This window comes from Notolepis coatsorum, assembly GCF_963971535.1.
Source record: "Notolepis coatsorum genome assembly, chromosome: 13".
NCBI lineage: Eukaryota > Metazoa > Chordata > Actinopteri > Aulopiformes > Paralepididae > Notolepis > Notolepis coatsorum.
Window position 1 is genome coordinate 115,343,885 of NC_140177.1, and position 26,637 is coordinate 115,370,521.

Sequence of the window (26,637 nt, forward strand, 5' to 3'; positions counted from 1 at the left end):
GATGGCTTAAGGTGGAAGACAGAGTAAATCAGATAGGGATGTGCCTAGTTCACAGAATAGTGCATGGGGTAGTGCCAGTGTACTTTAACAACTACTTCAACCGAATCAGAGACACCCATGCATACCAAACTAGGCGCAGCTCAACTGACTTTGTGCCAGTCAGATTCAGGAGCTGTATGGGGAAGGAGTCTTTTCTGTATTCAGCAGCTGTCTATTGGAATAGTCTGCTCAGTGAACTGAAAATCATAGACAATGCCGTTAGATTCAAGTCCAGCCTGAAGACATGGCTCAAAAGGGACTATACTTGACCTAGACATTTAGCTTAAGGCACCCTTGCATGTTGTATGAGTCTGTATGTATATAAATGTTAAATGGTATATGTGATGTGTTGTGATGTCACGTTTTGTATGATGCATGTATTAAGCATCACACTCCCCCACCCCCCTACAAGGACCACAATGGAAATAAGCTCTGAGCTTTTTTGTGTTTTATCCTTGGCAGTATATCCTGACTGTGCTCTTCTGTCACATGTTTATTTTTATATTGTCAAATAAAGTCATTAATTCATGTACACATCTTTGTCAATGCCAAAACTGTGCAAATGTTTCTAAGGAAACCGAAGATAGGGCTACATGGGATGATGACTCAGATGATAGTGGTGAGGATGCTTAACATCAGTCTTGCCTGGGAAGTGTGGTGGTGGATGAGGGTGTGGACTGGATTGGGATGTATAGGGCGAGGGGATTAGGATTATACAGTAGTAGTGTGATTTGTTTGTATTTGTTGAGATCAGTTTGACACTGATCTCTCCACACACCTCACTGTTTACTCATTTTACTCTGTATTGTGTATTGTATATTGAATATTCCTCTTTGCATGAACTTGAATCACGTTGTACAACGTTTTTGGCGCAGGATGTGTTAATAATTAAATGTATTTCACAGTTAATTTTCATGCATATTGTGTGCGAACCATACCATGGTCTTCGGGGGAGCTCATTATATTTGGGGGGGGGGGGGGGGGGGGGGTCAGCAGCGCTGCGCGTGCCTCACAGAGAGGACTTTACTGTGACGCTTGCAATGTTGATAGGCTATAGGTAGTAACATGTCCCAGGGATGGAAATGGTACCCATTCAGTAGAATCCCTGATACCAGTTTACTTGAGTGTTTACATTAAAAAGAGGTAAAAGCACCCCTATTACACAAACTCATACTGTATATTAAGAAATATATACACGTGTCTCTTCAAATCAATGTTGTACCTTTGAAATCCATTCTGCACAGACTATCACACTGGTAGGCAACCACATTTATTATTGTCAAAGAAAACAATTATTATCTAAAGCTGCCCAAGGACACACAAGTCATGTTGGCATAAAAAAGTAGTTTCCCTTCATGTTGTTATCTGTAAAAGGTTTGCATTAGATGAAAACATGCGTTTACATGACCACATCAGAGCAGGTTCTTTTTAAACATGGAAAGACAATGGCACAATAACTTAAAACATCCATTTTCAATTAACTTAATTATGACCATATTTAGAAATGAGCTACTTAAATGTACCATTTTGTGAATTGAAAAGAATAAGTAGATTTTCCCACTGAATAATAAATGTTTTTTTTAACATATATTTTCTGAGTACAATATGTTTGAAATTGCCACATCGTTCTGCAAACATTACAACCAGCAATAAAAGTAACTCCCAATCGTTATGTCCCAAAGACTCTCCACGTTTGCATTATGTACCGAATCTTTTTTTTGTGTGCCAAATATTCTCTCTGGGACCAAACTAAACCATTGGAAAATGCATTTCAGTCAATTCCTGAAAAATATACTTTAAACATAAGGCTTTTGCAGGACAATGTAAAAAATAAAACGATTGGATGGCTTTAAAATCCAATTGAATAAATGCCTGATAAAAAAATATACAGCATAATTTACAAGGCAGTGATTTATGAGACATTTACAAAAAGGGGACATGTTCATAAAGCATCTAGATTCAGAATGTTGGTTCTCTGTAGGTACCATTTAGTCTCCCTATGATCATGGAGGCCTGATTTGTGATGTTGGATCAATACTTAGTCTGAAAAGCCTGATAATGGAGATGGCAGATAAAAGCGGAAACGCTCATGTCCTCCAGATAACCCAGGGAGGTAGTGCCTCCACATGAAGCCACGGTGACTTTATTACTGCATGTCCTGTGCCGGGGCCAGTGTACATGTGAACGTCAAGCACTCATGTGAGAACATTTCAAGTACATAAACAAAACACCAGCATTTGGCCCTTGTTCTTTGAAGTTTACAAATAAAGCTTGATTCAAGGAAACATAGAAGCATTATGAATACAAGACTATACAAGCAAAGGAACAACGTTGATTTTGACAAGATGAAAACTCAGGTTCTACATGCTGCCTGACAACAGGCGAATCGCCCCCCCACCCCAAAAAGGGTTCACTTCACAAATAGTTACTTTTTTTTTTAAACAATTTATGGCCAATTCCCTTTATGGAATCAAACAAGGAGAATGGCACAATGGCTACTTCCAATATTCTAGATGCACGGTGCTTGGTCCTTTAGAGTGATAGGTTTCATTGTTTCATTATTATACTAGACCCCAAAGAAAACTGTGGGAAGGTTTATTTCAAAGCCTTCATTATATTCCATTTACTAAATAAATGTTTTCCATCATGTCCCATTAAGCGTAATAGCTCTTGGACCACTGCAGTGGGCAATTCACTTTTGGTTCAAAATGTTACCAAAATGGTGATTCATTACAGAAAGGTACTTTTTTCTTTTCTTTTTACTTACTTTACTTTTGCACTCATGAGTACTAAGTCGATTAATTATTAGATGAGATATGATCACATTGATAACTTTTGCCAATCCAGGTCTATTGCGGCTTTCATAATTTAATCTTTGCAAGAACACTTCTTACCTCTCAATTATGTAAACATGCGGCATTGTTCACATAATTTTCTAGTGTAGTGCCTCACAAGCAAACTACTACACACATCATGTAAATATGTTTGGGGCTTAGAAAAGTTGTAATAACCCCCATATTCCCTCAAAACACTCTCCCAGACTCAATAGTTGTAGTCTTCATTACTTCATGCTTTGCTCACCAGCAATTTCCCATGAGGATAATAAAGTACTGTCTAATCTAAGAAAAAAGTGTTCATAATGAAAATCTACATCCTGAATGAAAAGTGAATTGACCCCAATATTTCTGGTGAAAATGTGCGTACACTGGCATCAAACCCAGGGACGTGATTATAAACCCTTGTTCAATACCCCAAGTCCAGTTGGATTTTGTGTTCAAAGATGGCAATTAAAAGCATGATGCAAAAGCCCAGCAGGATGCCTGCATTCTGGAGCAGGAAGAAGCCACAGTGACTGAAGCCATGGTCGCCGGCATCGTTGTGCAGCATCTCTGGGACCTGAGGGAGAGAGCATTCATTAATATAGAAAAGTAAAAAAGACTGGCCGTTCACACTAATACAATTGGCTGTATTAGAGGGTGGGAGAAGCTGGCGGGGTGGGTCCGGGTCGTTGTAAATAGCGACTCCTACAGTTCGGTCGGGGCGCTTGCTAAGCGCGGATAGGACCTGAGGGGGATAGTGTGATCCTCCCACACGCTACGCCCTCTCAATGAGAATCCGCGCTGCCAGGTGAAAAGAAGCGGTGATTGGCTGGACGTGTGTCGGAGGAAGCACGTGGTAGCCTCCACTCTCCCAGATGATCTGACTGTGGGGACCAGGAAGGGATTGGGAATTGGCATACGACTAACATTGGGATGGGAGAAAATCGGAGGAAAAATGGAGGGGGAAAAAGAGCAATAAAAAAAAAAGAAAAGTAAAAAAGAACCAGAGCAATTGGTTTACATTTATTATAGAGAAAGAAGCTCAGAATAATTCATTCAATACAATGAGCTATAATAGCTCAAAACGCATGGTTGGCAAATAAACATATTTGGACTACACCCCCCGGCTAGTCCCCGTTTGGACTACACCCCCCGGCTAGTCCCTGTTTGGACTACACCCCCCGGCTAGTCCCTGTTTGGACTACACCCCCCGGCTAGTCCCCGTTTGGACTACACCCCCCGGCTAGTCCCCGTTTGGACTACACCCCCCGGCTAGTCCCTGTTTGGACTACACCCCCCGGCTAGTCCCTGTTTGGACTACACCCCCCGGCTAGTCCCTGTTTGGACTACACCCCCCGGCTAGTCCCTGTTTGGACTACACCCCCCGGCTAGTCCCTGTTTGGACTACACCCCCCGGCTAGTCCCTGTTTGGACTACACCCCCCGGCTAGTCCCTGTTTGGACTACACCCCCCGGCTAGTCCCTGTTTGGACTACACCCCCCGGCTAGTCCCTGTTTGGACTACACCCCCTGGCTAGTCCCCGTTCGAACTACACCCCCCGGCTAGTCCCTGTTTGGACCGCTGTCATATGGCAAACAGTTCAGAGCGATACGATATTTCCCAGAGCTGTGGTCTCCATCACACACCTCCCTGCCCAACGACGACCACAAGTTAGCGTTACTAATATACAGTATGAAATACAAGCTTAAGTCTGATATTGCTTTTACGTAACAGTTTTGCAATAACACTTCACAAACAGGCTAATTCCAAGGGGGTTCTTGTCACAGCGGAACTGCAGAAAAGGCACAATGCACATATTTAACATTTTCACAATAGTTCCCCTTTAACACATTGGCCGCCATGTATTGTACCCATCTTTGGGCCCAGTCTGCCAGCGCTGTAAACCTATGGAGATGTTTACCTTCTTTGCAGGGCTATAACTTTTTAAATATTATAGCTATATCGACATTACTATGGCCCATTCAACATCGGGTATCTATCGTTCCGGATGTGGGAACGTTATATTTTTTTCATTCATACATTGTTGTGTTAATACCGTCGTGAATATAAGTATGTTTTTAAGGTTTTCTGCAGTAATTCCTAAAATGCGAGTTATAGGCCCGACGCATATGATAGATTATCGATTGGCATTTCTTTCCTATACACGCTATATTAAAAAATTCAAATGTATATGATCGGTATACATTATGCTTCATCATGTGTGAAGGAAGGGGGGGGGGGTCGTTTATAATTCCTTGATCGTCAGTGACGGCTTTATTTAGTATGGGTCGATACGTTGATCAGACTGATTCCAAACAAAGAAATGGACAATCAAGCTGAAAATAACGTTAGATTCTTCTTACTGTTCGCCGATGACTGGAGGAAAAATATTTGAATTATTTGACGTCGATCTGCTAGATCCATTTCCCGTTTGTATGACGCAATAAACGCCGAAATCATATTGATTATTGCGTTTTGAAAGCGATCCCAATGCACTCCATTGTGTATCTAGACCCACGTTAGTGTTGTCACAATACTGGAATTTCGACTTCGATACGATACCTTGAAAAGTATCGATACTTTTGATAAAAAAAAAAATTATAATAAAAAAAAAAATTATTATAATTTTTATTTTTTAACAAATTTTGCTTTTGTTGCTGGTTGATTCTCCTCAGCTTCTCTCTGGTACTATACGAGAAGATAAATACACTTTTAAAAACCCTTTGTTTATCTTTAGATCAGAGAGAGATTTCTCCGGGGCTGGTAACGTTAACCTCATGTCGAGGAGCGAGAGCGAGAGAGCGAGAGCTATGCTCGGAGCATTTATTAACGTTACATTTTCAACAAGATTGCTGCTAATTAAACACTTCATGGAAACGGGGTAACGTTATGTCGAGTTCATACGTGTACTAGTGTAGTATGAATGAGTAGTATGAGAGATTTCTCCGGGGCTGGTAACGTTAACCTCATGTCGAGTGGAGAGAGAGAGAGAGATTTCTCCGGGGCTGGTAACGTTAACCTCATGTCGAGTGTAGTATTGTATGACCTCGACATAATGTTTAAACGTAATGTTACTCCGTTTCCATGCAGTAATTATAAAGGTAGCCGGCTAGCTAGCATAAGCTAACAGAGGAACGACTAGCAGTAGCTATCTAACGTTAGCTAATAGCTGTAACGTACAACGAATCAGCTGTTGATATTATGCGCCATCAGTAGACAACGTATCATGTATTAAACGAGAGTTAGTGGTTTAATGCTTCAGTCACAGTGACGTTGAAAGAGCAGCTGTCACGAACCTCTTTTATTTCTTTATGGAGATCCACTGCACTGCTCTGCACTGCTCTGTTTACAAACTGAAGACGGCGACTGTGAGGGGGAGGGCTGGAGCAGCCGGAGGGGCAAGCGTGCTCTGAAGAGCGCGTCAACAACTTGCTGTAGAACACTCGCCAGCTGGTACCGACTGCAGAAAGTATCGGTACTTCGGGAAATGAGTATCGAAGCCGTTTTAAATATTCAGTATCGATATGTATCGATACTTCGATATTTTTGACAACACTAACCCACGTTACAATATATCTCTGGTGGAGGAATTTCCCTGATGCACCGAGCACCACTTCCGGTTTGGTGTAAGGAGTGTAACTCGCCCGAAATCCACCAGGCGGCGGTATTGAGGCGTCGCAATATCAAATACTTCGAAGCTTCGTTCGATGGGCATGGGATTCGAATATGAAAATAAAATTAGACTATTAACACTTTAATCGCCGGGGTTAAATTCATAATTTACCATCCCTCGCCAGCCCTATTTAACATGGAGAAGTTCCCCTTCTTTGCAGGGCTATAACTTTTTAAATTCTATTGCTAAATTGCCATTATTATGGCCCATTCAATGTCCTATATGTATTGTTCAGGGTGTAGCAACGTTAAACTTTTTCATTCACATATTCATACTAAAATATGGTCTAAAGTATAAGTATGTTTTTATCGTTTTCTGCAGCTTTCTTCAGAACGTGATTTATAGCCCTAAATGCATTATATTGATGATCAAATACAGTTTGGTAGGAATCTGTGCGAGATAAAAAATGTCAACTGGATGTGCTTCTAGAAGTTTCTACGTATCATCTGATGATGACCGGATGGGCGGGGGATCGTTTATAATTCCGTGGGCAGCGTTAGATGATTCATCCAGAGTGGGCCATATCTTCATCATAGCAGTTTATATCGAACACGTTAGAATATAACGCTGAATCTTACCGTGGCTTCCTCGCGCCGCTGGCAGATGAGCGTGGAACAGAATTGTTTCTATTATGGGATGTAGAAATGCCCGATCCATTTCCAGGTTGTATAATAGTATATACGTCCAAATCATGTTGTTTTTTCGAGTTATTTGCACCGATCGATGTTCACTGTATCAAGACGGAGTCTCTCTAACGATAGCGAGTGGCCGGACCACATATGGATGAGCACTACGGGTTCAAAGGTTAATTTCCGGTTGGCGATCTGCCGATCGGCCACCAGATGGCGCTCTTGAACCGCTAGAGAGTTGAGAGGAGATCAGCAGTGTGTCTCAGGGCTCCGGAAAGGAAATATGATTTCGATGACAGATTTTTGAAATATTGACATCAAAGACGAATTACAGCGTCTTCGGCATAATGAGCATGGCTTTAATCGGCGATTAAAGTGTTAACACTAGAGCTGTCTTAAATACTTCGAAGCTTCGAACATAAAAAAAAAACGAAGTTTAAAAAAAAAAGTATAATAATAATAATAATACTTTTTTAAATAATAATTATTTAAAAAAAAAATTGCCTCAAATCTTGCGCCTCCATTCCAATGAAACGAAAGTAAGCGGCGCCTCGACTCCACCTCTCTACAACAAGCACGTGGAGATTATGTGTTGAAAACAACAAGGACATGTGCAGCAGACATGTCGACGAAGAAGCGAAGCAATGCCGTTTGTTATTTAAGACTATGTCGGACAGATTTGTGTTCATTGTGCTGCTTTTTTTTAAAGTGTCCCGACCCATATAAAAATATGTCTTAATAAAATGTGCTTAATTAAGTCGAATTCTGCCTTTGTCTCCATCAACTACATATAAATATTTATATAATTGTTTGCTTGATAGACAAAGGTTGCAACATAATTATGTAATGTCATGTCGTTGGCTGTGAGAGCAGCCCCACTGCACCCAGGCAGCGCAGCCGAGTGAAACAGTCACGAAAGGGGCTACTTAATTAATTAATCCAATCCACTTTATTTATAGAGTACATTTAAAAACAACAATGTTTACCAAAGTGCTGTACAAGTCCCACAACATAAGATAAAAAAAGATAAATAATAATAAAAAAAATTATATATATAAAAAAATTTAAACCGAAGCTCGGCCCCGAAGCTTCGATTGCCAAAAAAAGCTTCGAAGGTCAGCCCTAATTAACACTTTGAGTGCCATGGACGTGTTGTCGTTAGTTCATGCCGCCAGTTGAGTGCCACCAGCGCTATATAGCGTTTGTTTGTCGTATTTATTATTTCATCAATCGAGCCTCACGCTAGTGTTGCAGACTCTCTGAGCTCAATTGGGAAAATACCGCCCCCCATCGTCTCTCCCTGTGTAACTGCACCCCATTGGTTTAGACTGATGGGGGGGGGGGTCCAGCCTCCTCATGTTACTTCTCCGGCGAGGCATCGGAAGAGACCCAAATTGATCGCCGGCCCGGAAAACGCGTGGAATACATATTTACAGTACCCAACGCTGAATCAATAAACGCGATCGATATTTGGAATGGCGATCAGGAATTGGAATAATCTTTTAGGATAACATCTGATCTGAGGTAAGCAATTTATTTGACCAGTATTGGGGTAATCAGATCTGTTTTGACCTATATATCAGCGTGTGGCCCATGTGTGTGTGTGCTCGCTGATCAGGAAATGAGAATATATTTTTCAGATCGCTTCTATAGCGTGCATAAGTACACATATACTATCGATAATCTAGCGTTTATTTGAAAACGATTCATAAATAGGCCGAAAAATGACAAAAAAAATTGTGTATGCCAGAATATTCCAGTAAAGGGCGTTTATCACGGAATCTATATATTTTCCTGAAAAACGAGGGCTTTTCAAAATGCTATAAAACGGAAATGAACAGATTAAAAAACAATCCGTTTCGACAATGTTGACTGCAAACAAGTCATTGATAAACGACGGGCAGATTAGACACATAGCCATAATTTAAGACAGAGATTATGCGTTCACAACGCTATCATTGAAGTGGGTGGTGGCATTCAACCATGCTTTACCATGTTAACAAGTGGCACTGATAGTGTTAAACTCTGCCTCTCTTTGTTAATTACAACAAGCAATGCGGTTTGTTATTTAAGATGAGGTCGGACTCGGCACTGACAGATTTGTGTTCATTGTGCTGCTTTTATAAAGCCTCAAATGACGGCTTACAATATTTCATGAAAGTGTTTTGTTTGTCTAAGATTTAAAAGGGTTAAAACTTTACAGCACTGACAAAGTTGAACAAAGTGCTGTACAAGTCCCACAACATAAAAAAAATAAAAATAAAATTATTCCGAAGCTTCGAATTAAAATCGAATCTCTGCACCGAAGCTTCGAATTCCAAAAAAAAATTCGAAGGTCAGCCCTACTGCTTAGCTTAGCCACCAGGTTTTGACTGAGGGTCTAACCCTCCAAGCAAACATGGGTGGTACTTTTGGTGAGCTCGTCGGTAAGAGATGGCCTTCAGGACCAACTGGCCACTTCTCACTCATACGTGACAGGGGGCAGAATCGTGACTAATCCTGTGAGAAGCAGTTGCTTGCTGAACAATATGAGGTCATGTTTTTATTCCATGCAGCAATTATACAACCAAGTTTCAGTCCTACAACGTATTAACCTGAACGTAAACAAAAGCAAGGTGATACAATTACAAGTTCACAGAGCGACTTTTCAACCAATCATAATGCGTGACTAGTTGTATAATTGCTGTTTGACAAACAGTTTCTCTGGTGGAATCTTGCATGGAATAAAAACATGACCTCATATTGTTCAGCAAGCAACTGCTTCTCACAGGATTGGTCACAATTCTGCCCCCTGTCCCGTATGCGTGAGAAGTGGCCAGTTGGTCCTGAAGGCCATCTCTTACTGACAAGCTCACCAAAAGTACCACCCCAGTTTGCTTGGAGGGACATGTACGGGTAGCCTACGCAACGTCCAACTAACACCTCTCCTGAAGGCTACCTGTACATGTCCGCTTCCATTCATTGTGCTAAGCTGGGCTAACATGCTGCCAGATAGCTTTCTACTGAACACAGAGAGGAAACTGGTATCTATCTTCTTGTCTCTCTCTGGAGAAGACGGTAAGCTAAGGGTGCTTTCACACTAGGCATCCGGGAGCCGTTTCCGAGCACGATTGCCCCAAAAGTAGTGTAGTGAGAACGCTGCGTTCCGTGTCCGGGACCACTTGAAAAGGTGGTTTGGGGAACGAATCAGCGTCCCTGGGCACGGAACGATTGCAAATATGACCACAACTGTACCAAAACACAGAAGAGGCTTGCTGTAACAAGTGCTTCTGTCTGAGTTTAAGGAGGAGGGTGCTAACCTGCTTGCCCAGAATAGAGTTGTATTCATACTTCAATTAAAAAATATTATTTAGGTCCGTCTGGGATTGCCTTTTCAGAGGCTTCATAAGATATAATGTGCCCTTTCAATACCACCTTAAATCTTTCTGGGCCAAAAATGAGAATACTCGTGTTTCAAATCCAACCGCTCAGCGCCAAAAACTAGTTTTTAGATAATTCGATTTTCCCCATTCTAAACACTTCCACGGACCTGCCTGTGTCACCCTGGCACCGCTGCCTACGTTAAAATTGGAATGATGATCGGAACCCACCAGGTGGCAGTATCACCTACCTTTTGAACTGGGTCTCTAAGGTGTCTTTCAGTACTGAGGTACCTCCGGCTGCAGGAATCCCTTCCCCGTCAAAGTAAGCAGCACACACAGCCATCTGTCTGAGATCTGCTCGCCTGAAACCTATTGTTTCCCGTATTATAGCCAGACTCAATGCACACGAGTAATGGCGATCGCGATGGAATTACACAGATTATTCATTTTGGAGTACCTTCTGACTAAGGTAAGGTCTATTTTACCGAACTACCCCCCCCCCTCCCCCTTGATGATTTTGTGAAGAAACGTCTATATATGGTATAGGGGTGGGAATCGCCAGAGACCTCACGATACGATCACGATACGATACTATCGCGATACTTGCATCACAATACGATATGATCACATTTAATTTATTACCTTTTTTCAACTGCAAAGTAAAACTTTGTCAACATGTTTTATCTAATCAAATAAAGTTCAGTCTGTTCATCTCACTTCAATCATTTTTATTGCAGAACATGGTATTTTCTCAAGCAGACAGATGTAAACACTGTAATCTGTGTTGCATGTACCTGACAAACTGATCATATTCCAACTTAACTGAATGCACATGTGTGTATGTGGACTACTGTACTATTACAGGTATTGAAATGAACAATGCAACTTCCTTATACAAAAAAAATAAAAATAAAAAGATTTTTTAATTGATAATTAAATATAGATACTTGGCGTCCCTGCATCGATACAGTATCGCCACGCAAAGTATCGTGATACTACTACGTATCGATTTTTTCCCCCACCCCTAATATGTTATACAGCTTTGATTTGGAAATAATATAGGTTTCAGGCGAGCAACCCGAACGATTTGCGCATATGCATATAACATGTCATATCTCACTATCTAGAAAACCAGTCCCGGCGCCATGGGCGGGCATTAGGGGGCCGGGCCCGCCCACTGAGTCAGCTGTGCCCACCCTGGTAAATTTTTTTTTATTTTTATTTTTTTAATGTCAATCAAAGTCAACTATCCAAATCCTTAGTCGGGGACAGCCCTAGTGGGCACTGATGTCAACAACAACACTACTGAAGCTAGCACGGCACTCTGTGAGAATTCGTTTTCTACCCTCAAGAACGTCTTTACAGAACATCGCCTTAGTATGCTTCATCGACGCAACTAAGGCCAATTTAATTCAGTTGGCATTTGAGAAGGACTTAACAAAAAAGTTCAGGAATGAGTGGAGGGGCAGTGTTTTAAGAAGATTTCACTCTGTCCCCAAACCAGGCGTGCGTTCCTGATATCAACTGGGGTTGCACGCACCTAATGGCGCCACGTGCACGCGCGCCCCCGTGCATACGCATAAATGTCCCCTCGCTTGAGCACAGACTACAGACAGTGCCTAATTGCCTCTACGAATGGAATGTAACACATATCATTCACAACAAGTTACGTGTGAATGTATCTGAGAACGTATTTAACACACCTGACGACCGGCGCTATTGATATGCAAAGTAGCCCAGGTGGGTACTTATAGCGAGTTGGCGAGTGCCGCGCATTCCTGTGTGCGTGCACGCGCTTTGGCTCAAATCTTACCCTGCACGGAGTGCAACCCCGTCCCAAGAGCAACGCATGCCTGCCCCAAACACTGCTTGCCTCTCTACTTATGATGGTGAGTACTGAGTAGCCTGTGGAGGAATTTTGTTTGCTTTTTTATGCACCTTATTTTTGTCAGTTCAGTTCAGTTTGTCAGTGAATTCAGAAGTGTTGAATAAATGGAGACTTTTCATAGATATAGAATAGAATATAAATGTATTATTCTGAGGGAAATTTGACACTGCAAATCACTCAACATTAAACATTTAGACAGAACAAGTCACAAATAAGAATAACAAAACAAATGGCCTAAGAATAGAATAAAATGAAATAGAATAAACATTTAATAAAAGATCCAGTAAATAAATACAGTAAAAATATACTGAAGTCTACAGTAGGTGTAATAATGCACAGTGCTGTTTAAAAAGTAAGAGTCCAGGAAGATGGTAATTGTCACTTTGTGCTCAGTGATGCAGTGAGGCACAGTGATGCATTGTATGTCTGGCTGTCGGAATGAAGGACTTCCTGTGCCGTTCAGTGCTGCATTTAGGTAGTGTGAGCCTATAACATGCTCCTCCTGTCAGCCAAGTCTGTGTATAGTGGGTGGGAGGGGTTTTCCCTGATGGCCTGGAGCTTAGCAAGGTTCCTCCTCTCCGCCACCCTCGCTAGAGTTCACGCTACTGGCCTTCTTGACCATCTTATCCAGCCTGTTTGTGTCCCCTGCTCTCAGTCCGCTGCCCCAGCAGGTCTGTTATATATATCCGTTCAGCAGGGGAGGAAACTAACTTTTTGGCTTACCAGCCAACTGGCGAGTATCTGATTTTTTTTACCAGCCAAACAGATTTTTTACCAGACAAAAAAGATCGCTAATTGTGATAATTACTTCTTTGTATGTCAAGCCGCGTCAATGTTGTGTATGCATCTGGGTAGGCACACTGTGCCTTTAAGACAGCACGGTGGTCTTACGACAGTGCTGTGAAGTACCGTCAAGTGTTGTGGTAACGTCAGTTGGGTTGGTGTGCTGTTGTGCACAGTGCACTGGTTGAGCTAGCCCCTTTCGTGACTGCGATGTGCAAGCCAGGGGCTTTTGAGCATGAAATAAAATGTCTAACCTTACGTCGTAGTCCGGTGCTTTTTTGGAAACATTATAGTCATAACAGATACACCTAGCTGGCTGCTTTGAGCACACGGGGCTAACGTTAGCTAGCAAGCAGCTATAGCTAAACGCTAACTAGAAGCTAACCACTGTATACAGTTCCAGTAGACTAACATTACACCTCTGTGATTTAAATGTGTCCTTAGTAACTTATACTCGAGGGTTGTACTAGGGTTGGATGCAGTTCCCCGTTGGTCAGTCTGTCTGTTTTCCATCTTCTGCTGTGTTTAACGTTATCTGTTTGCGAGTGCTCCTGATGGCTAGCCTAGTACCGCGGGACTTTTATTATTATATGTCCGCGGGTTGGCCAGTACTGCGCAAACGTTTATTAAACATATGTCCGCGGGTGGTCTTGTGCAGTGCTCTCGTGGCACTGTCAACTAAAGCGAACACTCAGAAGACGCGCACCGTTTGCCAGTGCAGTGATTGCAGAATGTTTTATTTTTTTGTATACTCGCCAGCAGGGGAGGAAACTAACTTTTCGGCTTACCAGCCAACTGGCGGGTATCTGATTTTTTTTACCAGCCAAACGTAAAAAAATACTAGCATTTGGCCAGTAAAGTGGCCTAATTTCCTCCCCTGCCGTTCAGTCTGTTTTTGTATAAGTGAAAGTTCTTAAGATAGAGAGAAATTAGATTTTTCAATTGCCTCTCTGCTTAGTTCAGCACTGTGGGCAGCGCCAAGCAAGCCACAGCGCCGCTGTCCCAGCTGAAACGTATAAAAGGGAACCTGTGTTGAAAAACCATTGTGCCCCCCCGAGAACATTTTCTTCCCCCCCACTAATTTGTTTCTGCAGCCTGGTCTGTAGAAAACGAGACTGGATTATTTCGAAACGGGCCAATGTTTAGCGTGGAATAACGCACGAAAGTATATGTAGAAAATAACTGGTTGCTTAATGTTGGACTATAAACAGTGCTGTCAAATGAGCCATACTATTGTCTCCATAGCTATAATACAGAACACACGATGGGTGCGCAAACATCGCGAAAATGGTCAATAACGCTGGCGCCATTGAGTAAAGATGGGAAAACAGCGCAGCGCTCAATGAGTTAAGGTGCTGTGTCCACAGAAAGCATTTCTTTCAAGGCGGAGCTCTTTGGATATAAAAAATATGAATGCCCAGAACGCTTCCAAAGCACAGGGTATTGTTGCGTCATCTGCGTTATAGGTCGTATATTATTGGGTTGTCAGACACCACAAGAATAAGCCTCTCCTCTGCCATGATCAGACTCCCACAATGTAGCGTCAGAGACATCACCGGTATCATTCGTTTCCATAAACTCTCAATGAGTCGAGATCTCATTGTTTTTATCTACCTAAATGTTTACTGGTTACTGTGAGCGATTTGTAGTGCCAAATTTCCCTCGGGATGAATAAAGTATTTCTATTCTATTCTCTCTCATTTGATCCCGAAATGCTTTCTCCGAGAGCAAAGAAGGGTTGAAGCGCCAGCTATAGCGTGTCTGTGGCAGTGGCAGCTTTACCAACATCGGGGTGTTGCTCCCTCAAGTTTAGTTTAGTTTGTTTATTTATCACATTATTTAAAAAAAAAAAAAAAAAAAAAACAGTGCTAGGAGGGAACGCAGCTCGAAGGGCTTGTACAAAGTTCCACTCCCATCATTGTCCATAAACAATATGGACGAATTACATGTAAACATGGACTACAAAATAAACTATAAAACAGGATTAGAGACATAAGGCAGACACTAATGCGAAAACATGGAACATTTACACGAGTCAGTAACAAGAACAATTATTATTATAATTTTTTTGTACAAGAGGGCAAAGACAGAGGAGAATAGCATATTAACGGTATATAATGAGGAAAAGGAAACAAGCAGTCATACTAACTAAACTAACTAAAGATGTAACACTGATGACACAGGAGTAACTTAATGTGACAGTGATTTATGATGAAATTAAATGAGATTTTAATTGTTTTTTGAATATGGATAAGGAGGTTGTTGACCTCAATGTTGAATTTAGAGTGTTCCAGAGTTTAGGGCCTCTAAAGCTAATGTTGAATTGATGGCTAGTTGTCCGACAGAAAGGTAAGTGGAGTTTATTGCTATGGTTTGTTGGATATGAGTGAAATTCTGATGAAAATATGAAGAAACTATGGAAGGTATCAGGAAGATCTTGCCTATTGTTAATGAACTTGAATATGAATGAGCATGTGTGCTCGGGAACGAAACGAGATTGGTAGTGTGAAAGCTGGCCAGCGGGGGAGTGGGGACTATCGTTCTCGGGAACGGAACGGAGGCAACCGTTCCTGATGTGAAAACACCCTAATTTCCCAAAATGTTGCCATGTTCCTTTAAGAAAAGAGATCATTAACATAATGCAATGACTCACCATGTCCACCAGGGCGACATACATGAAGAGCCCTGCGGTGAGAGCGAATATCCATGTGGAGATGTTTTCTGCGTAGTGCCCAATAAGAATGCCCGTTATCAGGCCCAGATAAGCCATCATGGCCGACAGCACATTATAGAGGATGGCTTGGCGCACGGTCATGCCGGCCTTCAGCAGCACCGCAAAGTCACCTGCAGAACGAAGTGGAACATGAGTCAGAGAGCGCAGACTGGAACATGAGTCAGAGAGCACAGACTGGAACATGAGTCAGAGAGCACAGACTGGAACATGAGTCAGAGAGCACAGACTGGAACATGAGTCAGAGAGCACAGACTGGAACATGAGTCAGAGAGCACAGACTGGAACATGAGTCAGAGAGCACAGACTGGAACATGAGTCAGAGAGCACAGACTGGAACATGAGTCATAGAGCACAGACTGGAACATGAGTCAGAGAGCACAGACTGGAACATGAGTCAGAGAGCACAGACTGGAACATGAGTCAGAGAGCACAGACTGGAACATGAGTCAGAGAGCACAGACTGGAACATGAGTCAGAGAGCACAGACTGGAACATGAGTCATAGAGCACAGACTGGAACATGAGTCAGAGAGCACAGACTGGAACATGAGTCATAGAGCACAGACTGGAACATGAGTCAGAGAGCACAGACTGTGTACAGACAGACATGATACAAAAGTCACATACAAAAATAAAAATACTAAAAATAATAAATAATAAAAAAGTAATCTACCTAAAAGAAAAGAAAAAAAGTGTGAACCCACCGAGCTCATGAGGAAGTTCATGACAGAACACGGCCACTGAAGTACTGAGACCACTGGACAGTCCTTCAGTGAATGCAGCCCCTTTTGGATGACAAACGCAAACGTATTACTACATGTGCCGGAACCAAGACATTTCTCATCTCAAAATTCACATAGAGATACATCATACATATGACAAATTGTGATATACTTATATATATATACTTGTGATATTTATTATAGCCCAAGATCACTAGTCAGGATGGGTGATAAATAATTATGAGTAAATAATTCTTATGTCTGAAGAATAATGTTGACATAAAAAACTAAATTAAGTATTTATTTTATGTCTCATTATGAATAATTTTGTCTTGTGTTGTAAATGCAGCACACCGTTCCTTCACAGCGGTGTGTGCTTCACCCCCCCCCCCCCCCATCCCTAATCACTAGCACATAATGCCAGCTGGGGGCCAATGTAAACAAAGGGTAAGTATTCGTTTTCTTGTCTGTCGTTTCCGTTTCATGTGTGATATTGGTATTAGGAATTGTTCTATTGTTGACATAACATAGGGAAGTTTAGCATGCAGCTCTTGAGGGTGGTCTTCCAGGGTATTGGGTCACCACACTCCTCTCTTCCCTCTTCTCAGTTCTCAGAATAAACAGAGTAGCATAGATGTGTGGTAAGGGGATTGGGTTTCTTCATTGAGCGTTTATCCTTATCATTAGGGCACAAGTATCTTCTGTTTTATTATAATAATAATAATAATAATAATAATAATAATAATAATAATAATAATAATAATAATAATAATAATAATAATAATAATAATTTGCATTTATATAGCACTTTCAGGGATTAAAGCAAAAATAAATCTCCTGACTGAACCTTTTTTCAGGCCAAGTCATATTCTTATTTTAACCGCCACTGTATTATTTTTTAATAGTGTTAGCGTTTTAAGGGTGCCTACTTGTTTCGGTTTGACCTCCGGTCAATGGTCTCTAAGTAACTACACACCCTCAAGACCCCTACGCTCTGCATCTTCTGGCCGCCTCAGACCTACTCCTATCCAAGCTCCGGGAGGGTCATCAAAGAGAAGCCGCCTATTCAGTCCTTGCCCCACAATGGTGGAATCAACTACCCACCCCAGTTAGGACAGCCGAATCCCGTCCAATCTTTCGCCGTCGACTAAAGACGCACTTCTTCAACCATTATCTGAAATAATGGGGAAAAAAAGAAAAAAAAATCGAACCCTAACTAACCTTACTGTCATGCACTTGTCCTAATAAACTAACCTACACTGTAACACTTTGATGAACATTGTTACTCAGCTGATAGAGTTGACCTGTCGTACAGAACTTGTAAGTCGCTTTGGATAAAAGCGTCAGCTAAATGACTAAATGTAATCCAATGTACAGTTACCCCCCCCCCACCCACCTCCAATGTACAGTCCCCACCCCCCTCCACCCAACCTACCCAACCTCCTCCAATGTAGTTTCTTCGTCAAATGTATATACTCTCTTTTTTAGACTCTTATTGGATCACAAACAATACTGTATTTGTAAATCTGGTATGTCATAAATGTATAGATGTAGCAGTATTGTCTATCTGTATGTCATGTGTGTCATATGTTATGATGAATTGAAAATGGGGGACCCTGATGCGTGTATCTTTTCCGCAACGGAATTCGGTTTCCGGGTTCCTCTGATTGGCCACTGACCCCACGTGACCCTACCCTATTACACGCCCCCCTTATCGACGCGCGTTATGCAACGCTCTACAGCTCTTTCGCTGACTTCCTCGCAGAACAGCTGTTTCCGTATTTATAATATTGGAAACGCCGCGCTGTGAAGCACCTCTGTATTAAATGCCGACAGCACCTCTGTATTAAATGCCGCCAGCACCTCTGTATTAAATGCCGACTCATCAATCAATCAATAACAACATTAACGATAACGTTAACGTTAGCATTAGGCTAACGCCAAGCTGTAATGTTACCAGTCTCGCGTCTATCTGCTAACGTTAGCATTAGGTAATAACCGGTTTAAAATGGATGGTGATTACCTCACGTTGTGTCTATTCTGCTAGCATTAACGTTACTAGTACAAACAATCAAACCAAAACATTGACATCTAACTTATCTTTAGATATTTACTCAACCTCTAATGTCTAACTATGAATGAACACAACACTCTAACTTAACATCTTTAGCTAATAAAGTACTCAACCTCTACTGTCTTTAACTATGAACAAACACAACACTCTAACTTACCATCTTTAGATAATAAAGTAATCAACCTCTACTGTCTTTAACTATGAACAAACACAACACTCTAACTTACCATCTTTAGATAATAAAGTACTCAACCTCTACTGTCTTTAACTGAACAAACACAACACTAACTTACCATCTTTAGATAATAAAGTACTCAACCGAGTAGAGTGTAGACAAGTACACTCAGTCCTACTGTAAGAGCATGGGTCTGAGCCCCAAGTACACTATGTCCTACTGTAAGAGCATGGGTCTGAGCCCCAAGTACACTCAGTTCTACTGTAAGAGCATGGGTCACTCTGAGCCCTAAGTACACTCAGTCCTACTGTAAGAGCATGGGTCACTCTGAGCCCCAAGTACACTCCGTCCTACTGTAAGAGCATGGGTCACTCTGAGCCCCAAGTACACTCCGTCCTACTGTAAGAGCATGGGTCTGAGCCCCAAGTACACTCCGTCCTACTGTAAGAGCATGGATCACTGAGCCCTAAGTACACTCAGTCCTACTGTAAGAGCATGGGTCTGAGCCCCAAGTACGCTCAGTCCTACTGTAAGAGCATGGATCACTGAGCCCTAAGTACACTCAGTCCTACTGTAAGAGCATGGGTCTGAGCCCTAAGCACACTCAGTTCTATATCAGGATCTCCCTGTGAAAGCATACCACGAGAAGACTTTAACTTGAGACGATCTCAGATTGTCACGTCTCCCCTTCTTAACGTGTGCTACGACCCTGCCATAGACCCGATACAAGCAGCCATAAGCTGCAGCAGAGGTTCAGTCCAGTGATTGCCTTGCTGGACAAACCATAAGCCCAGAACATAGAGTGTTGTGTTTGTTCATAGTTAAAGACAGTAGAGGTTGAGTACTTTATTATCTAAAGATGGTAAGTTAGTGTTGTGTTTGTTCATAGTTAAAGACAGTAGAGGTTGAGTACTTTATTATCTAAAGATGGTAAGTTAGAGTGTTGTGTTTGTTCATAGTTAAAGACAGTAGAGGTTGAGTACTTTATTATCTAAAGATGGTAAGTTAGTGTTGTGTTTGTTCAGTTAAAGACAGTAGAGGTTGAGTACTTTATTATCTAAAGATGGTAAGTTAGAGTGTTGTGTTTGTTCATAGTTAAAGACAGTAGAGGTTGAGTACTTTATTATCTAAAGATGGTAAGTTAGAGTGTTGTGTTTGTTCATAGTTAAAGACAGTAGAGGTTGAGTACTTTATTATCTAAAGATGGTAAGTTAGAGTGTTGTGTTTGTTCATAGTTAAAGACAGTAGAGGTTGAGTACTTTATTATCTAAAGATGGTAAGTTAGAGTGTTGTGTTTGTTCATAGTTAAAGACAGTAGAGGTTGAGTACTTTATTAGCTAAAGATGTTAAGTTAGAGTGTTGTGTTCATTCATAGTTAGACATTAGAGGTTGAGTAAATATCTAAAGATAAGTTAGATGTCAATGTTTTGGTTTGATTGTTTGTACTAGTAACGTTAATGCTAGCAGAATAGACACAACGTGAGGTAATCACCATCCATTTTAAACCGGTTATTACCTAATGCTAACGTTAGCAGATAGACGCAAGACTGGTAACATTACAGCTTGGCGTTAGCCTAATGCTAACGTTATCGTTAATGTTGTTATTGATTGATTGATGAGTCGGCATTTAATACAGAGGTGCTGTCGGCATTTAATACAGAGGTGCTGTCGGCATTTAATACAGAGGTGCTTCACAGCGCTCACAGCGCGGCGTTTCCAATATTATAAATACGGAAACAGCTGTTCTGCGAGGAAGTCAGGAAGTCAGCGAAAGAGCTGTAGAGCGTCGCATAACGCGTGTCGATAAGGGGGCGTGTAATAGGGTAGGGTCACGTGGGGTCAGTGGCCAATCAGAGGAACCCGGAAACCGAATTCCGTTGCGGAAAAGATACACGCGACCCTGATGTAAACAAGATGAAAGTCTTTCTCTGGTCTGCATACTGTACTGTACCCATTCTGCAATCTGTTAATAAAGTTTTCAATCAATCAATCAGACAAATGTATAGAAAAGCTTTTATTATAACCATATAACAAAAAATTATATTATTGTTTATGAAAATGTTTTAACCCTATGCTTGACTATTATTTTAGGCATGGCAACAAATAAAATAATAATAATAAAATTAATAAATAAAATATTAAATAAATAAATAGAATACACATCTCTCTTTTTGTGTTACAAATTGTGCTCACTGATATGAACATAGGCCTCTTTACTTACTTATGGTACTTTATGGTATTCCACCATGCCATGTGTGTTTTTATTTTATAATGCTCATGAGTCATGATTATTGCTGAAGTCTGAGTCATACAATACTCACTGGCTTTCATAACCTAACAGACTAACTTGTCTTGCTCAAGACTTGTTTATGAGTTTTAATAAGAGAGCACTATCTCTCTCAACCAAAGCAATGCAGGTAGACGGCAACAGAACAATTTTGATTGAGAGTCGATTCTGCCAATTACGTCACACCGCTTGCACCCGCCTCTGCTGTTCTTACCACCAATCGGCAAGCACTTATTCGTTTTTTACTTCCGGGAAGTCCGCCATTGATTTACACGAGAGAATCAATAACAAACGTACCGGAGCTAATAACAGGAGTACCAAACGAGGCATGATGATTTTACTGCAACGAATGTTATAATAAAAGCTTTTCTATACATTTGTCTGATTGAAAACTTTATTAACAGATTGCATGCCCTTTTTCATGATATTTGACGCCTGATTGGCTCAATTTAGTTTCAATCAGTATGCATCTACAAATCATATTATACCAGGTAGCCAATTGACGGGAAATCCGTCAGACTCCGAATCAAATGGACGGAACGCCGAATCAAATGGACGGAATTCCGTCTCAAGACGGAACGCTTTAATGCCTGCACTTTTCTAGACAATGTGGTGGAAATTGCCTCCTTCACCACCACTGGTAGCATCCAACCTTGGGCTACGCAGGCTCAATGGCTGCCATACACTGGCACCAGGCACACATTACTCTAGTCTACACAATGGCTGAACGGCTCAGGAGACAGGGATTGATATCAGTCAATTAAGGGGAAGGGATGATTAGGTGGCCTTGATGTCAGAGACCTGATTGGGAATTTGGCCAGGAACGTCGGGGAACCCCCTACTCTTTACAATACAAGGCGTCCTGGTTTCTTTAACGACCGAATTCAGTCAGGACCTCGGTTTAGAGTCTCATCCAAAGGACGGAGAGAATAATTATGAATCATCGAGTAATAGGTGGAGTAATTCATAGCAGTTTGCCATTTCTCAATTACGTTATCAAATACCACGGCCTACAAAAGTAAAAATCCCTTTAAATTGGTGCTTAAAACAAAATGGCGATAAGTATTACAGCCTACCACCCATCAGTTTCTATCGTCTAAACACTACATCCTGATCCCAGACAAAACAACCGACTCACCGATGGCCAGGCCGTCGCTGAAGTTGTGCAAGCCGTCGCCCATGATGACCATCCAGGCCAGGGCGGCCACGCCGGCCTCCTGGAAGTGCTGCTCCGAGTAGGAGTGCGCGTGGCTGTGCGGGTGGTGGTTCTGCGAGTGGTGGTGGTGCAGGATGTGGTGGTAGTCGTGGTGGTGGTGGTGCATGTGGTCGGCCTGGCCCACCGTGTCGTGGAAGTGGGAGTGGCACTTGTTCTCGCAGTCCTCGTCCGTGTAGGCCGTGCCGCCGGGGGCCAGTGTGTAGCCCTGCGCCGTCACCACCGGGGGCGCCAGCATCACCTGCTCCTCCTCCGAGACGCTCCCGCCGCCGCGCACGCTGCCCGAACCGTCGCAGAACGTCCCGGCGCCGTTGGTCTCCACCTCTAGAGATGTTGATACAAGTATAGATATTAAAAATAATAATTATATATATTTATTAAAAAGATATTACAATCACATTTTGCTGCAATAACAGAATTTAACAGAAATGTACATTTATTCATTTAGCTGACGCTTTTATCCAAAGCGACATACATTTGATTGATTTTATTTGTTTGCGTCTTACATACAGTTGTATGCCCAGCCCATATGGGCTTACAAGACACATAAACAGTAAGTGATCATATAGACCAAGATGGCCACAAAAAATAAAACATAATAACAAGCTGTAAACAATGTACTTCAAAGAAACAAGAGGAATTCATATCAAATTATATAGGATATAATGTGTTTTGTCTTAAGTGCCATGCTTTCTCCAAAAGGTTTTGTATGACAAGTCAGCAGGAAGGGTACAACTCTATCAGCTGAGTAACAATGTTCATCAAAGTGTTGAGTGCTACAGTGTAGGTTAGTATATTAAGTGCATGACAGTAAGGTTATTTTTAGATGAGAAACGTTATCGTATTAGATTAAACAGTTGGGGCAGCAGTGGCCTGAATGTTAGAGAAGAGAGTTTGTGACCGGAAGGTCACCAGTTTGATCCCCCAGACCGGCAGGAAAGATCTGGGTGAGGAAGTGAATGAATAACTCTCTCTCCTGTCCCTCAATAACTGCTGAGGTGCCCTTGAGCAAGGCACTTAACCCCCAACTGCTCCAGTGGAGTTGCTCAGTGGCCAACGGTGTCAGACTGTGGTTGTACCGAGCAGCTCTCTGTGTGGATGTGAAGCAGGGCGTTACTGAAAAAGAGCATTCATGCTCAGTGAACCTACCCTGGGTAAATAAAATAAAGATTTGGGCCTTCAAGGGGATTATACTTATTCTTCCCATCAATTTTTTCTCCTTTACCTTCCATTAGGGGTAGGAGAAAATAAATCGATAGTGATATAGCGCAGTATTGTCTGTGCCAATATTATATCGATATAGTGACAAAGTATCAATATTTATATATAAAAAATATTACATATAATATCTTTTATTTTTTTGCTTGACAATCCCATTTTGCTGCAATAAAAAGGCTTGGAGTGAGTTGAACAGACAAAAAATGTCATCTTATTAGATAAAACAGATGATATATTAAATGTTGTCTTTATTGCAGATGTTGGGATAGTGGATATTACACGATCATGACTCAAGTTAGTATCACGGGGCCTCTGGTTCCCAGCCCTACCTTCCGTTGGTTTGAGGTCATTCTCTTCCAGTGCAGGGATTTTCTCCAGATCCGCTTTTTCATTCTGCTCCCACTTCTTCTTCTCCTGTTGGGATTTCATTTAACTATGATCATGTAGGACATACCGGTAATTACATTTGAAGGGAAACCTTCAATGAAAAAACAAAACAAAAAACGGCACCTGCATCTGACCTTTTGTTTGTCTTTGTACATTTTGCCCAGGGTTAGGAAGTGTTCGATCAGGAACATGATGTAGACTCCCGACAGGGCCGTCAGCCCCTTCCAGACGCCGTCCAGGTTCTCCTCTTCCTCGTGATGGAACTCGTGGCTCATGGTCTCATTCGCTGCGTGTTCCTGGTGATGGTGGTGGCCCTGAGACTGTTGGAAAGAAGGGGGGGGGTTAGGAATTACTGTGGAACTCAATGGGACAAAAACCTTGGGAGGGAAAAAAAAATCTTTGTTTATTTACATTTCCAGTTTTTAATTAGTTAGTGCTAGTACCAAAGGGTACCAACATTACGTACACACATAAGACAAAAGAACACATACAAAAACACAACATTTGTATTAACCCTTTCTCTGCCACACTTATATCCATCCTTGTAGCCAGTCTGCCAGCTCTATTTGTCTATGGAGATGTTCACCTACTTTGCAGGGCTATAACTTTTTAAATTGTATTGCTAAATTGACATTACTATGGCCCATTCAACATCGATTAGCTATCGTTCAGGATGTAGGAACGTTTTACTTTTTCATTCACACATTCATACAAAAATACGGTCTACTATAAATATGTTTTTATCGTTTTCTGCAGTATTTCATAGAACGTGAGTTATAGCCATAAATGCCTATATTAGATCATCAAATGCAGTTTGATACCGATTGACGCCAGATAAAAAATTTCAACTGTACAAGGTCCCAGACGTTATGACTCATCATGCGCGGTTGACCAGAGGGGGGGGGGGTCGTTTATAAGTCCGTGGCCGATGTTAAATCATTCATGTAGTATGGGTGATATATAGATCAGAGCAGTTTGTATCGAAAATGGTAAACAAACAGGCTGAAACTCACCCCAGTCTCCTCGTAGCGTTGGGTGATGAGCGTGGAGCAAAAAGATTGCTATTATGGGATGTTGATCTATGCGATCCATTTCCAGGTTGTATAATACTATATACGTCCAAATAATGTTGTTTATTGAGTTATGGCAACGGATCGCTATCCAGTGTGTCAAGATGGAGTCCCGCGAGCGATAGCGAGTGGCCGGACAGAATAGGGAGACACACCGGCGTCACAATTATCGACATCCGGTTGCAACTCGCCGATCGGCCACCAGGTGGCGGTATTGAAGCGTTGGAGAGTTGAGCGGAGATCTACAGCACCAGTCAAGGATCCGTGGGTGAAATATGAATACCATGACAGAAATTTGAAATATTGATCTCAAAGACGCTGTAAAACGTCATTGGCAGATTACGCATGGCGAGGAATGACGTGGTAACACGTCATTGGCGAGAAAAGGGTTAACAATAGTACAGAGCTGCTCTACATAGCCATTGGCAGGTACTACCTAGTTGCCTTAGTTTCCAGTTACAAGGTTCATTGTCTAGCCTCAACGTAATCAATGACGGGAATTTCTCAATAGAACCCTTAGAGTGAATCTGAGCTTTTCCAGTTTAACACATTGAGGACTGGCTGTCGCCGACTAATATGTGGCTGAAGGACAAAGCTTTGTAAACAAACCGATGTACTTTTGGAGAGCTATATCTATACTTTATAGTATTGCTATCTGTCCATTCTCATTGTCACTTGAGTGCATAAACCGTGCCTTCATAATGGCTTAAAGAAAATAAAAATCCATCGGTTGGTTGTCATTTTATAGCGTGGTGAATATAAGCTTTATCGCAGTTTTCGTCTCATATTTTTTCTGGAAAAAGGAGGGTCCTACCGTCAGCCCATGTGATCGCCAGCAGCATTTCCCCATTATTCATCGGTATCTGGTAGATCGATATGTCCATTGGCTGATCATAAATCCCATTATTACATGGCGTTTTCACATTCGCCGAAATGCTTGCTTGTGATTGGTCAATAGCCCCCGACAGCGGTGAATTATTTTTCAATAACCACCGGTGATTATTGTTTTTCGCAGCTGGAGTAATCAAGCCCCACTGACACACACTGTTTCAGTGCAGCCAATCAGACACACCTGCCGGGCTGCCCGCGATAATAATAATCACTTTATTTGAGCTGACAGAGCCACAGAACAACTGCGATTTGTAAAATGAATTAGGTATATTGTTAGTAAGTTAGCCATGTAATAAGCGGGATAATGTATAGCTATACTCGGTCATCATCGCAAAATAATTGACCTTCACTGACGTTTAAAACACCTCGCCGAGGCGGCTCGGTATTTTAAACTCTGTGTCGGTCAATTATTTTGCGACAATGACCTCGTAGCTATACATTATCCCTTACTTATTCCAGGCTGAAATCTGCGCTTCAAACCGTGATCAACGGTGCATGCTGTTAGCTTGGGATCAGGCTAAAATGAAACGCCCATAGACTGTAAAAAAATATATATATCCACTCGCCCACAATGATACTGCAGTGGAGCGATGGCGCCCCTAAGAGGATCTGGCCGGTATTGCATGTCGCCGATTTCACAGAGGCGGGTAAATCTGCAGAGTCGATGGGGGATC

General features: G+C 41.8%; 1 protein-coding gene across 3 annotated transcripts in view; it reads right to left on the reverse strand.

Annotated features, from left to right (window-relative positions):
• Positions 1-1,293: 1,293 nt before the first annotated feature.
• The window catches only part of slc39a6 (solute carrier family 39 member 6), a 52,163-nt gene continuing 26,819 nt past the window's right edge, over positions 1,294-26,637 (reverse strand). For all 3 annotated transcript variants that reach the window (XM_084327318.1, XM_084327319.1, XM_084327320.1), the window contains exons 7-12: positions 24,137-24,322; positions 23,945-24,029; positions 22,323-22,721; positions 16,631-16,711; positions 15,847-16,037; positions 1,294-3,435 (exon numbers count right to left, since the gene is read on the reverse strand). In XM_084327318.1, coding sequence (XP_084183444.1) covers positions 3,283-3,435; positions 15,847-16,037; positions 16,631-16,711; positions 22,323-22,721; positions 23,945-24,029; positions 24,137-24,322 — 1,095 coding nt within the window. In that variant the 3' untranslated portion in view covers positions 1,294-3,282. The remainder of the gene's footprint in view (positions 3,436-15,846; positions 16,038-16,630; positions 16,712-22,322; positions 22,722-23,944; positions 24,030-24,136; positions 24,323-26,637) is intronic.